Here is a 17,286-nt window from a genome sequence, read left to right as displayed (position 1 = left end):
CAATGACCAAACTGCTGCTGTGATAACAGATCTTAATGATATCCCGGACGAGCCCCCACTTGTTACGACACCCCCTGGGGTATGATATACCAGAGAGTCGCAACTATCACAGCAGACAGGTTCGGTCAAAGATGAGTTCGGACACACACTGCAAGTAGCCTTCAGTTATTTTTATTTACAATAAAGTCAACAAAACAGACTACGGGATAACATAGGGGAAGCACGAGATATTAAAGTGGCACCCTCAAATAAACACGGTAAAACCCCCTCCCAGACAGGTGTCCAAATGAACACCCACAAAAATACAGGACCGAAGGATGCCACCGTTAAACTGATGTAATATAATCTAGACAGGGGAATAACTGTGTCTAAATGCACAAACTATATGTATACCCAAGGGTGTCTAAACTTATCTCAAGTCCCCCTATGCAACCCAAAATCATTAACACCACATACAAAATATAACATGGAGTAACATACTCACAAGCCTGCAACTCAGCAAGGCAAGGGCCAGGGCAAGAAGGCAAGGCTGAACTGACTACTGAAAAGGCTTTAAATAAGGGCAGGAGGGATGATTGGGGAATTAATTACAGCTGTGTTTGGCCTGGGCAGGGCTCTGTCACAGGGGTGGAGCCAGAGCTGGAGATAAAACACCTCCTACTGGTGTGTCCAGGCTGCCAGCCGTAACACAGGGTGTCCCCCGCCTCTGGCCCGGAGACAGCTGAGATAGGCTCCAGCACCCCCGGCAACCCTAATGAAGATATAGCGTTTCAGAAAATGAGATGCGATGTTTATTGACTGAACAACTAAAAAAATTTAATAATTTAAAATGATTAATGAGGGTAACTATCCAAAAGACATAAATGGGTAAATAGTTTTATTTTATTCAAGTTTAATTACATTTCAGAGGTTGTAATTTGCCAGCTAAAGGGAAAAACAAGAGCATGTGATCTGGTAAAAGCACTGAGGAAATTAACTCAAATCCTGGAACATGCATTGGCTTTTAGTCGTATTTAGAAAAGAAAGACAATCAGTGTCAGGGTTGCTGTAAATAATTACAATAATATGGAACTGCTGAGTTGTGAGCTTGAAAGTTTTTTTTCAAGCATCTGCCAGTGTGCTGTTTTCCAAAACAATCTTTTCTCCTAGTTTGAATGCGGGCATCCCCATATATGGACAGCTAGAACAACGAAATGCATCACCAAGATAACACTGAGAGAGAGAGAGAGAGAGAGAGAGAGAGAGAGAGAGAGAGAGAACACAGTTAATCACAGACAAACCAAGTTTTTTTATTTATTTATTTATTTATTTATTTTTTAAACTAAACTATCATAACTGTACTCACGCTTCCACAGGCAGATTTTGGAAGATTTATTTGTCGTCCTTTATTCTCCATTTCCTCAGCTAAGCCACATGTGCTGCTCAAAACATAAACATGAACAATCTTTCAAACTTTGTATATTGGTAAATTTATACACAAGTAAATTTAACAGGCCTTAAATTGTGTTCAAATTAGAAATATTTCAAAAAAATAATGTATGACAAAAAATCGATTTTGTAAGCAACATTGGGTAGCAACATATTCATTTGCCCGATCCATTACCCACAAAATGGATGAGTTGGAACTTCGAGTTGCTACCAACAGCTTCGTAAGGTATTGCAACATTATTCTCATCACGGAAACATGGCTACACCAGCATATACCCGACGCTGCGCTATCGCTAGCTAGCCGAACGCTTTTTCGGAACGATCGTTCCAAAGAACTAACAGGAAAAAGCAAAGGCGGTGGACTATGCATGTACATACACAACGAATGGTGCTGTAACAGCAAGATCATTGACACCCACTGTTCTCCGGATTTGGAGCTATTGGCAATACGATGCAGACCATACTACCTACCGAGGGAGCTAACGGTCGTCATAGTAACGGCTATCGACATACCTCCAAATGCTAACGTCAACACGGCTCTCGACTTACTGCTAACGGCTGTAAATAAACAACAGCTCGACCACCCTGATGGAGTCTTTATTGTCGCTGGTGACTTCAACAAAGCAAGTTTAAAGACTGTCCTACCTACGTTCATCCAATATGTCAAATGTAATACAAGACGAGACAAAATTCTCGACCATGTCTACTCGAACATCAAACATGCCTATAAAGCTGATCATCTCCCACATCTAGTTGGATCAGACCATCTTTGTATATCTCTTACCACTGCGTACTACACACTTCGAACGCAGACAAAGCCAAAAATAAAGTCAATAAAAACTTGGCCCGAGAACGCTCTTTCTAAACTGCAGGACTGCTTTTCCCGCACCAACTGGGAACTTTTTGAACACAACGACCTCCTGGACTATACAGAAAATGTACTCTCCTACATCAGAAACGGCATTGACAACGTCACTACAAACAAACGGCTACGAGTTTTTCCTAATCAAAAACCCTGGATGACCAAAGAGACACAAGCACTTATCAAATGCAGTAACACCGCCTACAGATCGGGGGACAAAAGAAAGTATAGAGCTGCCAGAGCAGAGCTGAAAAGGGGCATAAAGAAGGCCAAGGCAGCATATACTAAGAAAATCGAAGAGCACTTCAAAGAAAACAACCCAAAGAAGATGTGGCAGGGAATACGACATATCACTAACTACAAGAACAATTCTATGTCTGTAAACGCGAATGTCTCACTAGCGGAGGAACTGAACCATTTCTTTGCCCGCTTTGAATCTGACAAATCAAACCAAGTGTCAACACTCCCACCACCACCCTGCGACAATACACTGGAGTTTCAGGAACAGGAAGTGAGACTGGAAATGCAGTCTGTGAACACCAGGAAGGCTGCTGGTCCAGACGGAATACCTGGCAAGGTGCTCAAAGCCTGTGCTGAACAGCTGGCAGGAGTCTTCACGGACATTTTCAATCGGTCCTTGCAACAATCCATCGTTCCTGCCTGCCTAAAATCTGCCACCATCATTCCTGTCCCCAAAAAGCCAACCATCGGCAGCTTGAACGATTACAGGCCTGTTGCTCTCACGCCTGTGATCATGAAGTGCTTTGAAAAGTTGGTGGCCCGACACACCAGAAAGACAATCCCCCCCCAGTTGACCCGCACCAGTTTGCTTATAGGGAAAACAGGTCCACTGAGGATGCTATCGCCGTGGCTCTTCACACAGCACTGAGCCACCTGGAGAACCAGGGGAACTATGTGAGGATGCTTTTCATAGACTATAGCTCAGCCTTTAACACCATCAAGCCGGACATCCTGAAGGACAAACTCTACCACCTTGGACTATCCTCTTCAATCTGCTGCTGGATAAAGAACTTCTTGACTGGTCGACCACAAACTGTCAGAATGGGTCCACACCTCTCTTCCTCCATTACACTGAACACTGGCTCACCACAAGGCTGTGTACTGAGTCCTCTCCTGTACTCCCTGTACACATACGACTGCACACCAGCCCACCAGTCAAACTCTATCATCAAATTCGCCGATGACACCACTGTGATCGGACTCATCCCAGGCGGGGATGAGTCAGCTTACAGAGACGAGGTCGACAAACTGTCTTCTTGGTGCCCGGCGAACAATCTTACACTAAATACCACAAAGACTAAAGAAATAATCCTGGACTTTCGCAAGCGCAGCACAGACCTGGCCCCACTCCTCATTAACTGAGTATGTGTAGACAGGGTCCAATCCTTCAAATTTCTGGGAGTCCACGTCACGGATAGGCTCTCCTGGTCCACAAACACCACAGTGTTAGTGAAGAAGGCCCAGAAACGACTCCATTTTCTCAGGGTACTGAGAAGGGACAAATTGGACACCAAGCTTCTGGCAACCTTCTACAGAGCCACTGTGGAGAGCATCCTGACTTACGGCATCACAGTGTGGTATACCGGAAGCACGGCAGCAGACAAAAGAGCCATACAGAGGGTGATAAACACTGCCCAGAAGATCGTCGGCTGCTCTCTGCCATCACTAGAAGACATTGCCAACCCCCGATACCTCAGAAGAGCCGGGTCCATTGTTGGAGACCCATACCACCCTGGACACGGCCTGTTCCAGTTGCTTCCATCTGGCAGACGCTACAGGTCCTACAAAGCACGGACAAACAGGCTGAAGGACAGCTTCTTCCCAACAGCCATCAGGTCTCTGAACCTGCAGCAACACGTGACGTGACGACTACACATATCCCTACTATGAAATTAAGTCAAGTCAAATTGAAGTAACAGGAAGGTCGTTTGGTGCAGATCTGCCTTCCACAGGATGACTGAGGGAGGGTAAGTATAAAGACTGAGAGGTAAGTGATCCATCTTATTCTTGTTGGCATCGGTGAGGCAACTTGTAGTCGCCGGAAAATGGCGCTCAAAGCGGAGAGCTAACAAGTATGAATATGTCATAAATAAATGTCATAAATGTGTCTGGCCTGGGAAGACGAACTTGTGGAGAAGCACTATACAATTTCGTCATATGCTGCTGAGGGTATGATGACTACTAGGCTTTTTGTCAAGTCAATGATGACGACAATGCCTATGTCTGATTTTCATTTTTTTTTTTTCATTTAATGAGAAGCTATTTACTTTTAGCCTATTTATGAAGGCAGTCCTGCACAAAGAGTTACAAAGGTGGGAAACTATAGGGGGTATATATCTTAAAGCCAATCACATTAAGGCTTCAAATATTGAAAAGTGATGGGCCTCAACATAAATGTTTGAGTCTCCAACAATGCCCCATAAAAAGAACAATGTTAGTTGATGGGACAAACTGCATTTACAAGCATGAGTGAAAGAAACAATACATATAAACAAATGCGCACAATTTATTCAAACTAGTTTGCGATTTATGCATTTCATTCTTTCTGCTGTTGTGAAAAGCTTCACGATAAATGTGGCATCATGTGAAATGTAGGGTTTGATTTTCTTCATATCGTAACCTCACCACAGATATAACTTAGTCCATTTTGGTAGAGAAGTTTTAGTTGGATTCTTTGTTTCTTTACCTTCAGCGTGTATTTTGTTCTTCCCGATTTCCAATACGTTTTGTTATGGCTTGCTAGTTCATCATTACCTGAATGTGCATTATTTAAATTGCCAACCATTCTAAAAAGCCTGCCAATTTGATTTTGTTTCAAAATTAACAATAGCACTTAGAAAAAAATAGACTGCAACAACTAACTCATCCTGATAGGTTCATAAATAATTACCCTTCCGATGTAATTATCAATCACTGCAGGCAGACATCTTATTCAATTATTGACATTTAATTAAATAGATTGCATCATGGATAAGGACCTTAATGGAAGATACATCAAAGCAACAAGACTTCCCCCTTGTCTTCAAAGTATCCTCCCGAACAGTAATTCCCGTACGGCTTTTAAGGCCATAAATCAAAACAACATCTGTAACTAAAATAACAATCAAGGCATTTTAACAATAACAAAACAGGAAACTAAAACCAACCCTCATTTGGATTAAAACAATCATGCCTTCATTTGACCTAACAATCCTATAACAATTACATAAAGAAGCCCGAAGTGTGTCATGAGGTAGGCACACTATACGAATGTTATGGAAGTGGCAGATATCAGAGACCTTGGCCTTGGATAAGCAGTCCTTGTGAGAGGACCAGACGTCTGTTTATGACCCCGAGCACTTTTCGAACAATAGGAAGAATGATTTAACAAAGAAATGATTTACTACACATGTATAATAGTAATACAGAATAAACTCAACACATCCATACGATTTTTATTGTAGATTATGGTTAGTAACTATTTAGCTATTTTATTAGGGTGTACCCAAGTACATTATGGGAAACAAGTCTAATGTCCATCTAATGACTGCTTGCATCAGATACAATTTGTCATCCTCTTTTGTCGCTTGAAAGTTTGATATATTCCAGCACATTCTGGGAAAATGGTTTCAGTTTATAATGTAATGTATTAATGGCATTATTTTTTCACATATTTTGCTGTTTACATTTGTTGTCACGCATCTGGTTGCTACTCAAAGTGGAACATTCAGGGATTATTTCACAGTTAACAGGATGTTTTGTTGGTTGTACTAAGTTAATTTTGTCTTCTTGACAATGTTTTGACTGATTCATTTATAAAAGACAATGGTGTGATACAATGTTCCCTCTAATCTTTTGTATATCTGGGCAAAAAGACAATCTCCCTGAGCACACTGAGTACCAGTGTAAGCAAAACAATTGCTCGCTATGGGCACACACCAGTATCACACCAGCCATAAGCAGGTGCATGTCTACTACACATAAATGATTTAGTAATAATAAAAGTTTTTTTGTTTTTGTGCACTCCATATGATTGCTGCTGCGCGGAGACGACGAGAGAAGTGCGCAATTGCGCACGCGCAGAGCCTAGAGGGAAGATTGGTGTTATACCATTGTATAAAACCATTTTCTGTTATAAATGAACCAGTAAAAACATTGGTGAATTGTTGTTTTCAGTTCTACATAAAATAATACCTGTGCTATAGCAATTGAAAGCATGACAGTGAAGCTAATTACAGCCTCTGATCTCTTTTTAGGAGCCTGTTTGTGTACTCATGCACATATTGAGGACAAAATAGGCAGTATGCTGTGGAGAAAATAACTTTACTGTTTGAATACATTTTGAAAGTGTCATCATGCACCCACACGACTCGTGATGACCTTGTCTATTTGCAAGATAAATGTTGCAAATACAATTAGAATGTAACATTATCTGTCATGTTAAAAGTTGATGTAAATCACAGTATTCCACATACAGTAATCCCTTGATTATCGCGACCTCACTCATCGCAAATTCACCACTTTGCTATTTTTCCCGCTATTAATTAATTATTAAAAAAACAACAACTGGAAGACAGATGAAAATTGCTGAGAAAAATGGCGGAAGTCAGGGTACTGCCTCTATCTGTCTTCTGCGCTGCAATGATTGGTTCTAACCATACCAACCAAAAGAGGCAATGTTGCCTGTGTACTGGATGAGCAACAGAAAGGCTTGGATGACGGAAGCTCTCCATAATGAGTGATTTTATAATTGGTTAATCCCGAACGCAAAGTTGTATACCTCGAGGAAAGGGGGCTGGATTGTCTGTCTGTCATTAGTATGGTTCATTTTTTTCAGTAATGCCTTCATTTAACCATGAGAGGTGATTCTTTTATGATGGTTTTGTTTTAATTTTTCTTGTGAATGTAGACACTGTCCTGGATAAGGGTCATGAAAGTATTGCAGATGTCCTTAGTATGGTTATTGTGGAGATAATCGTCCCAATTGATATTGTTTGACGCCGGTGTCAGATTTGGGATCTCCCTTTTTGATACTCATTATTGTGGAATATCAAGGTGCTTGTTAGTCTAGATAACAACTAATGTGGCAGGAAGCAACATGTGTTCATGAGCCAGGGTCAGTCAGGCTGATCTAAAACATATCAGACAGTCGAAACAATGATGGAGGGCAGATGTCCTTCACGTTCTCACATTACCATAGACGTCAGACGCGATTGCGAAGGACAGCATATGTCCTTCAGCGTCCTATGCTCAAGCTTAAAAAGACGCCAAAATTTTCAATAAAGTAGGTCTTGCTTCCTGTCGGGAACCAGAGCGTGTTGTGCATTTTTCCACTGCAAAAGTTAGCTTTGTCGGCAGGATAACAAAGGGGAAGGTGTTGCATGCTCGCTGCTCACCGCGCACCATATTGCGAACACCACGGCCGGAAAAAGAGGCAAGATTTCTTACAGTTTGATTGGCCATACGTATATGTGTAAGTGGCTAGCGTCGATGCTGTGGTTCTGAACCTCACAGGCAAAAAATGACCTGTGTTGTTTATTTTATATACAAAGGACTTGGGTCAAAGCTGTTAAACAGCTGATTGGAATTTCATTGGAAGGAAGGAAAAGGAGGGGAGTTTACCCGCGGCCGTTATTCCGGGCTGTTTGTCTTGTGGAAGAAACTCGAGTGCTTTTCGGTCTGGAAGCTAATTCATGAGTAAACTGGTCAGATGAAGCCAGCGGCCACAAGTTAATTGTAACGTCTGATTGAACGTTATTTCAGGTTTAGCGCGCTGGTAGAATTGAAAAGTTGCGACCTCCGAAAAACGTGTCAGGAGGAATTCAGGTTTAGCGCGCTGGTAGAATTGAAAAGTTGCGACCTCCGAAAAACGTGTCAGGAGGAATTCAGGTTTAGCGCGCTGGTAGAATTGAAAAGTTGCGACCTCCGAAAAACGTGTCAGGAGGAAATGCATATTCAATCCCGGTCTGCACCTAAAAAGAACAATATTTTAAACAGTTTCCCATTATTTTAGGCAATATATATTCAAAATGATTTCAATGATTCAAAGATCAATCTCAATGTTTTCTATGATGGTGTAAATTACAGTATCTACTGTTATAAATATTTTTTTCTGATTCTGTATTTATTTTCATCTTTTGATGTTGAAGTGGATAATTGATAAATGATTAAGGAGATTTTTAATTTTAACTTTTGGAAAAACATAAAGAAAGATTTATAGGAGATTATAAAGAAACTACAAACACAATGTAAAGTTAAATTCTTGCAAAAAGCTGCTAGAGTGGGGTATTTATATTGCAAACAAATATACATTTATTTGTTTGTTCGTGAATGTTGACTGAGGTGAATACAACAGGTTCGTTCACTGGTGAGAAATAGTGAATATGCATATGGGGGAAGCCAGCCTATTTATCACATTAAAAAATGATGAGGGAAATAAAGAATGAATGGAACGGTCTCCTGTCACAAAAGCAGTAAACGACAAGCCATTTTTCCCACTGAAAATGCCTTTGCTAACTTTACCTGTTTTGAACCTTAAGGAGCATTGGCTGAATGTAGGTGAAGTAAATGAGACAGGATGTTCCCATGTTGCAAGACAAACTGCACCACTGATTCCACGTTTTGACCAGTGCTGGTGATGTGGTGCAAATGAGTTACCGTATTTTCACACCTATTAATTGCATCGCCTTATAGGGCACAGTCTCAGTTGTGGGTATATTTTCCATTTTTTTGTCAATAAATAGGGCGCCTCGTCGGATAAGGCACTAGCATTACACTGGGCTAGCATATGTTAGGCTAGCCGCTAGCATGTTTTTTAAAGACAGTATGAGCAAAACTAAGTCTGATAGTGCTTTATTGAGGTAAAAGTTAGCTAAGTTATTAGATTAGAACTTTATTTCATCCCGTATTTGGGAAATTTCTTGGTTGCAGTAGCAAGACAGACACAAGACACAGACATTATAGTTGTCTGTATTTCGATATATAGAGTTCGGCGTTCAACATGCTATGCTCCATTGTCAGTCAGAGTTGTCAAAAGCTTAAACAACAGTGCTGGCTGACACTTAGGCCCAGTCATACACAATCTATTGTAACTCGTGACATGCATAACTCCAAAGCCTTTGATTCTCCTCGCTGATATATCGGCATCAACAATTCATTCCAAATTGTCACGTAACTACTGCGACGCTGCCTGCCCACACTAAAATGTTCGATCCATGGCTTCAGTCCATTTTACAAGTGTTCACACCTGCATTCTGTTTTCATTCACGTCAGGCATTTCTTCTGTATAGCTCTAATGTGGTGTGTTACGTCTGGCAGCCTGGACACACACTATGTAGGAGGTGTGTGCTTTCTTTTCTTTACAGGTATCTGCAGCTGTGGCTCCACCCCTGTGACAGAGCCCTGCCCAGGCCAACACAGCTGTAATTAATTCCCCAATCATCCCTCCTGCCCTTATTTAAAGCCTTTTCAGTTGTCAGTTCGCCCCTTGCCCTTGCCTTTGCCCTTGCCATTGATGCCTTGATGCCTTGCTGAGTTGCAGGCTTGTGAGTATGTTACTCCCTGTTATATTTTGTATATGATGTTAATGATTTTGGGTTGCATAGGGGGACTTGAGATAACAAGTGGGGGCTCGTCCGGGATATCATTAAGATCTGTTATCACAGCAGCAGTTTGGTCATTGTTGGTACGGACTGCATGTGCAGTAGGCCGGTGAAGGCTGGGCAAGCAGTGTTGAGGTAGACACATTTAATAGCTATCATTCAGTCTAGTGTAGTGCTGTAACTAGCAGGATGGACTTTGATGCGGAAGAGTTCCTTTTTTAACTTGGCACTGTAGATCAGGTTGACCAATGTAAGAGGAGAGATCTGTTAGGTCTTGCCGCTCATCTAGGGTTCACTCTGACCAGGACTACCAGGCTAGCTGAATTGAAGCAGGAGGTTATCCATATATTAATAGCAGCGCAGTACTTAGAAGCCACAGGAGGAGCATCTGCGGGTGTTTCCTCTCAGTCTCTGGTCGATTCTGAGGAATCAGGCAGGATGGAGAAAGATAAGGTAGGCAGGGATGGTTTCACCTTGAATGTAAAGGCTCTAGTTATAAATCCCAGGGCTGGTTTAAAAGGAAAACCAGAGGAATATGGTGCTGTATCTATTGGGGAAAATCCCCACATTGCTCTAAAGATATTACGTATGCAATATGACGCTAGGGATAGGGAGTATGCTCATCAGCTGGCCCTCAAGAAAATGGAGTTTGATTTGCAATATGCCCATCAGCAAGCTCTCAAGGAAAAGGAGATTGAACTAGCAAGACTGGAAGCTGAACTCGAGAAACTCCAAAATGGCAGCAGGTCTATGGACGGCACTCTTTTCTCCACACCCTGCTGGAGTCCAAGCCCTTCTTGGAAACAGCATGGTAGCCAAAAGGAGCTTGAGCGTGTAGAGAAAGCACGTGTAGCTCAAGAACGGCTTGAAAAAAAAAGCTTTGGAGCTTGAGCGTGTAGAGAAAGCACGTGTAGCTCAAGAACGGCTTGAGAAAGAAAAAGCTTTGGAGCTTGCACGTCTAGAGAAAGCACGTGTAGCTCAAAAATGGCTTGCAAAAGAAAAAGCTTTGGAGTTAGAGCGTGTAGAGAAAGCACGTGTGGAGCAAGAATGGCTTGCGAGAGAAAAAGCTTTGGAGCACGCACGTCTAGAGAAAGCACGTCTTGAGCAAGAACGGCTTGAGAAAGAAAGAGTTTTGGAATTTAAGAGGCAAGAGAGAGAAAAAGCCTTGGAGCAAGATCGACTAGAAAGAGAAAAGGCCTTAGAGCAAGATCGACTAGAAAGAGAAAAGGCCTTGGAAGCAGAGCGAAAAGAAAAAGAACTGATTGAAAGAGAAAATATTTTGGAGCAGGAAAATTTAGAAAGAAAAAAATTGGAGCAAGAGGGGCTTGAAAAAGAACAAGGCAAGAAGAAAATGTCCGCCGCGGAGATCAGCCTGCAGAAAGCACCCCAAGTTCCGGTGCCGAGGCCACGCAAAGTACTCCTGTCGCCCCTGGGGCCGCCAGTCGCACCCGTGCCGAAGCCACTAACCAGGCTTCCGGTGCCGGCCGGCCTTCCAGGCACAGTTCTTTCTAGCACTGTTCTGCCAAGCACCGTTCTGGCCAGCGACTGCCCGCCCAGAAGTGGTAGCAATGCTCCGGCGCCCCTGGATGATGGTGCCGGCGACTGCTAGAGCGGCAAAGCTCTGGCACCCCTGGACGAGGGAGTTGGCGACCCTCCGAACAACCAGGGTAAGGTGCCTGACCGTTCTAAAATTCTAGTGTCTCCTAAAGGAAGGGGGCTTGGCCAAGACTTAAAGGACCAGCGCGGATGCCCGCCAGATCGGCCACGGCTCATCATCGGCCGGCACGGACGCCCGCCAGACCGGCTACGCCTTGTCACCGGCTGGCGCGGACGCCCGCCGGACCGACCACTTCCTCGTCTCGTTTCTGGCTGGCGTGGACGCCCGCCAGATCGGCCACAGCTCATTACCGGCCGGCGCGGACACCCGCCAGACCGGCCACGCCTTGTCCTCGGCTGGCGTGGACGCCCGCCAGATCGGCCACAGCTCATCACCGGCCGGCGCGGACGCCCGCCAGACCGGCCACGCCTTGTCATCGGCTGGCGTGGACGCCCACCGGACCGACCACTTCCTTGTCTCGTGACTGGCCGCCGCAAAAGGGGGCGCAGTAAAGCACGCTGGCGCAGAAGAGGATATCGGCGCAAAAATGGAAGCCGGCGCAGAAGAAATTATGTATAATGCCCTATCTCAAGTTTAGGAGAGTTTTAACAGGAGTGTATTGATTGATTGAGGCAGGTTGGTGGTTCGATTTCGTCAACAGGTTGACTCTTGAGGGGGGAGGTGTTACGGCTGGCAGCCTGGACACACACTATGTAGGAGGTGTGTGCTTTCTTTTCTTTACAGGTATCTGCAGCTGTGGCTCCACCCATGTGACAGAGCCCTGCCCAGGCCAACACAGCTGTAATTAATTCCCCAATCATCCCTCCTGCCCTTATTTAAAGCCTTTTCAGTTGTCAGTTCGCCCCTTGCCCTTGCCTTTGCCCTTGCCATTGATGCCTTGCTGAGTTGCAGGCTTGTGAGTATGTTACTCCCTGTTATATTTTGTATGTGATGTTAATGATTTTGGGTTGCATAGGGGGACTTGAGATAAGTTTAGACACCTTTGGGTATACATATAGTTTGTGCATTTAGACACAGTTATTCCCCTGTCTAGATTATATTACATCAGTTTAACAGTGGCATCCTTCGGTCTTATTTCCTGTATTTTTGTGGGTGTTCATTTGGACACCTGTCTGGGAGGGGGTTTTACCGTGTTTATTTGAGGGTGCCACTTTAATATCTCGTGCTTCCCCTATGTTATCCCGTAGTCTGTTTTATTGACTTTAATGTAAATAAAAATAACTGAAGGCTACTTGCAATGTGTGTCCGAACTCATCTTTGACCGAACCTGTCTGCTGTGATAGTTGCGACTCCCTGGTATATCATACCCCAGGGGGAGTCGTAAAATGGTGTTTCTTTGAGTATTTGGGTGTTTTTGAGGGTTAAAAGCGCTGCGAGCACACAGAAATCAAATGCCTTGGCACTGCCATGGGATGTTTTGAATGGATATACCGTAATGCTTGGAATGCACGGGAGGCTGTTTTTTAGGGTGAACGTCTGGTGGTTTGATCGCAATAAGTAGCGTGCCAGCAAGAAATAAAATCAGTCACTCAATCGGTTCGAGCTATAGAAAAATAATTTTAGTGCCAAACAAGGCGCACCGACTGATTGGGAGTATCGACCATTTTAGAGAACATCTTAGACTCAAGTGCACCCTACAGGTGTGAAAATACGGTATGTAACTCCTGTAAAAAAGAAACAGGACTGTGTGCTTTAGTTTCACTGCTCTTACCAGTATCTCTTTTTCCACCTGCAGTTGAGGAGATACAATTGGCAGCTCAGAATTTCGGTGCAGCGGCTGGCCTGTCTTGACGGCGTTGAGCCTAATCGAGGGATGGCATTCCAACTTACATTGATGCAATTTGTATCCCAAAAGGCATACCAGATATTGGTTGGCTGAACAAATTGCAGCATGTTGGGTGTCTATTTTTCTTTGGGTAACTCCAAATAAAATATGGATATGATATATGACATCCATTACAAAGTCCAAAAAGTGGGAAATTATACAGAACAGGGATTTGTAGAAATGAAGGAACAGCTGGCAGCCACCATTCTCATTGCTTTCCAAGACCGCTAAGCAGTTGATATGCTTCTGGTAGAGCAAAGGGGCATGTGTGCAATGTTAGGAGATCATTGTTGCATCTTGATTCCCAACGACACGTCCACCAATGGTCCCTAACCAGAGCCGATGAAGGCCTCCAGACACTGAACCAGAATAAGAAAAGGCATTCTGGAGTGAAATTGACCGCATGGACAGACTGGTGGGATAAGACCTTCGCCAAGTGTGAAGAATTGGCCTTCCTTGTGGTGAGGTCAATGGCTGTTTTTTCCACACTATCATTTTCTGGGCGATAATAAAAGCGGAATCACCCCAAGCTTCTGGCAAGTTCCTGGCTGAATCTTCTACCAAAAATCCCCTTGACAGAATTGGTGCAGTTCAGTTAAATTTGTTGGCTTTTTGACACTTGGACTTGTTTCCTCACGATTGTCCACATGGGGTTAAGTCAGGACTTTAGGCCATTCTGAAACTGATTTAGCCATTCCATGACCACTTTTGATGTGGGTTTGATGTCATTCCCCTGTTGGATCACAAACTACGCCCAAGACCCAATGTTCGGGCTGATGACTTTGTTTTTGAAGGAATTTGAAGGTAATCCTTCTTTTTCATTGACTCTCTGTAAAGCATCAATTCCTGTGGCAGCAAAACAGGCCCTAGGCATAATGCTACCACCACCTTGCTTATGGTAGGCATGGTGTTCTTGGGGTTAAAGGCCACGTCTTCTCTCCTCTAAACATATTGCTGGGCATTGTGGTCAAACAGCTTTTTGTTTTGTTGAATCACAGAACTTTCCTCCAAAAGGTCTTATCTCTGTACATGTGACCATCAGTAAACTTTAGTCAAGCTTTATGGTGCTACTTTTGGAGCACGTCAGACTCTCAGTCTATGGCGATGCAAATGCTGGATACTGACATCTGTGTTCCAGAAGATCTGGTTTTGGTGCACCTGGATTGACTCTTCACCATCCTGAGCAGTTTTCTCTCAGCAAAAGTTGACATCTGTATTTTTCCTGATAATGGCAGTTATAAAAGAGTGCCATGCACCTTATATTGACAAACAATTGTTTGTACTGAAGTTTTTAAAATGTGCAGCTGCTTAGAAATGGCCCTAAGTGAGTTCCTGACTTGTTGAAGTCAGTGATTCTCCTTTGGAGGTGTTGGGTTTATTCTGTAATACTATAATATATGTGTATTTAATCATTTCTTTGTTAAATCTTTCTTCCAATAGTTCGAAGACTGCTCGGGGTCGTAACCAGTCATCTAGTTCTCTCAAAAGGACTGTTTATCTGAGATCGCACCCAGTATCGGGCTCCGAAGGACTGTTGATCTGGGTTTGCAGCAAGGAGTCGCCAAGGTCTCTGACTACCAACAGATACGGATATCTGCCACTTCCAGGAACACTCGCATAGTGTTCATACATCGTGACGCACTTCGGGCTACTTTATGTAATTGTGATGTCAAATGAAGGCGTGATTGTTTTAATTCAAATGAAGTTTGTTCTTAGTTTCCTCTTCTGTTATTGTTAAAATACCTTAATTGTTATTATAGTTACAGATGTTGTTTTTGCTTACGTATCATGGATTTATCAATAACCTTGTAATTGTTTTGATTTATGGCTTTAAAGCCGAACGAGAATTGCTGTTCTGGGAGATACTTTGGAGATCAAGATGAAGTCTTGACGCTCTGATCTATGTCCCCTTATAAGGTCATTATCAGTGATGCAATCTATTTAATTAAATGTCAATAATTAAATAAGATTTCTACCTGCAGTGATTGATAATTACATCGGAAGGGTAATTATTTCTGAACCTATCATGAGGCATGTGCTGAGCTCCTCTGACTTCCCCATGGTAGTGTTTTTTTTTTTTCATCCAATCAGCTATTTTTAAATGGCCTCACAGAAGTACTGTAATCACTCATGATCACTCACAAGAAGTTAAGAGGCCATGCTATGTAGCTAATGCCATTGCCACAACTTTCTAATGGTCCAAAATTGCTTTAATGTTGCTGTATGTATTTTTTGACCCTGGAGATTTGGTCAAACTTTCAGTTAACCCCGATTGAAATCATAAAAGAACCAAACTTAATGATTGCTTTTTGTAACAAATAAGGATCTGTTCCAATCAAAATATCTGAGAAAAATCTGAGTTGTAGAATTAATTGGAAAATCAACATGACATTATGTTCCTTACAAGTGTATGTAAACTTTTGAACACCACTGTATTTATTAATGTTGGTTTTCTTTCACTTTCCGGTCTGGTCCCATTTGACCTATATAAATGACAGATCACTGTAATTGAGAAGAACAGTAAGCTAACAGCACTCACTTGTTGAGCACGCTAAGAAGACTGTCAGCCAATAACCAATTTGTTTTGCTAAAAAATTACCAGTTCTTGCAGGCTTTTTTCTTCTTCGTTTCTCCTCCCCCACAGCTGGGGGCTTGAAGAGACACTGGGTCTGGCTTCTTGAAATCTTCTTCATCAAGGAGTGCATCAGAGTCCATTATGTCCTAGCAAGGCATTGTGGGGTTAAGCCAGTCAATTGAATCATTCTTCAAATTTCATCGTAATGACAGGCAAACTCCCAGGCAATCTTTTCTTTGTGGAGTTTGCATGTTTTACTTATTTTTTACGAGTACTCTGGTTTACTTCCACATCCATAAAGTGTGCATTGAGAATTTAGTTTACTTTCTAATTTTACCAGACAAAGCAACAAAATTTGTCTTTTTATGTAAACGTACAGTTCAACAATGACAATGTTCTGTTTATATGGGTGGTTAACTGAACACAATTTAACAATCAACTTGATGTAATTTTGAAAGTGACTTACAGAAATTTCCCGATTATCACGGTTAATGTAGACCAGACGGCCTTGATAAACAAAAAAAAAAAAACGCAAAGTAGGGTCACCCCTATTTTAAAAACTAAAATGAATAAACATTTTTTTACTTCAGTGCGGAGTTCTAGTAGCAAGTGGAGAAAAGGGGAGTGGCTTCCGCTTGCGAGTCTCTGGACTTTCAAGTTTTTATGAACTTACGAAAAAAAAATCCCCCAGAAAAAATTGCCATTTAGTGAAACCGTGAAAGTTGAGGCGACGATATTTGAGGGATTAGTGATTTGGCCTTCCTGAGCATTAAAAGTGGGATATTTTTAGAGAGTAATAAAGGAATGAAAGATATGCATATATTGGTGACAACTGTTTGTAGAATCAATATTGCGTGACTAATTTTGTTCTGCCCCCATCCTGAGCAATTGTTTTCTATTACATTTTTCAATGGGAAATCCAAGATTTTCCATTCAATATATTGGGTTGTGTACTATAAGAGCAAAAATTCAGAAACACCGCTCCACTTCTTCAGCACTGAATTGGATGGCGCTCAACGCCAAAGAAGAATTTTACCACAGAAGAAGAACGACAAATATTCCACCGGCGATCCAGCGATGTGGTTGTGCTGCCTCAAGTGAGGTCTTCCCCGCGAACCGGACCCAGCCGCAACACGGTACGCAAGAGAAGAGTTTCCTAAGATAATGTAAGGGAATGATTATCTCCTGGAGCATTTCTTTGAAAGACTATGCCTTCGAGGCCTTATTCAAAGATGAACTGTGTGGGAATGCTGCTGGCACGCTTCATGGTAAACCAAGCCTTAATAAACGACCAGCCTTATGATTTAAAAAAATAAGACCAAAGTCTATGTCGACTGGTCCACAAACATGAATGCCCTGAACAAAAGGGGCTAGAGC

At 42.6% G+C, this 17,286-nt stretch overlaps 1 protein-coding gene across 2 annotated transcripts in view; it reads right to left on the bottom strand.

Moving 5' to 3' along the window:
* Positions 1 to 860: 860 nt before the first annotated feature.
* ciapin1 (cytokine induced apoptosis inhibitor 1) overlaps positions 861 to 17,286 on the bottom strand; it is a 48,618-nt gene continuing 32,192 nt past the window's right edge. For both annotated transcript variants that reach the window (XM_077711856.1, XM_077711855.1), the window contains exons 7-9: positions 15,934 to 16,055; positions 1,346 to 1,418; positions 861 to 1,212 (exon numbers count right to left, since the gene is read on the bottom strand). In XM_077711856.1, coding sequence (XP_077567982.1) covers positions 1,102 to 1,212; positions 1,346 to 1,418; positions 15,934 to 16,055 — 306 coding nt within the window. In that variant the 3' untranslated portion in view covers positions 861 to 1,101. The remainder of the gene's footprint in view (positions 1,213 to 1,345; positions 1,419 to 15,933; positions 16,056 to 17,286) is intronic.

The sequence above is a fragment of the Stigmatopora nigra genome, unplaced genomic scaffold (genome assembly GCF_051989575.1).
Source record: "Stigmatopora nigra isolate UIUO_SnigA unplaced genomic scaffold, RoL_Snig_1.1 HiC_scaffold_49, whole genome shotgun sequence".
In the NCBI taxonomy this organism is placed as follows: Eukaryota; Metazoa; Chordata; class Actinopteri; order Syngnathiformes; family Syngnathidae; genus Stigmatopora; species Stigmatopora nigra.
This window is presented reverse-complemented; position numbering and strand designations above follow the sequence as displayed.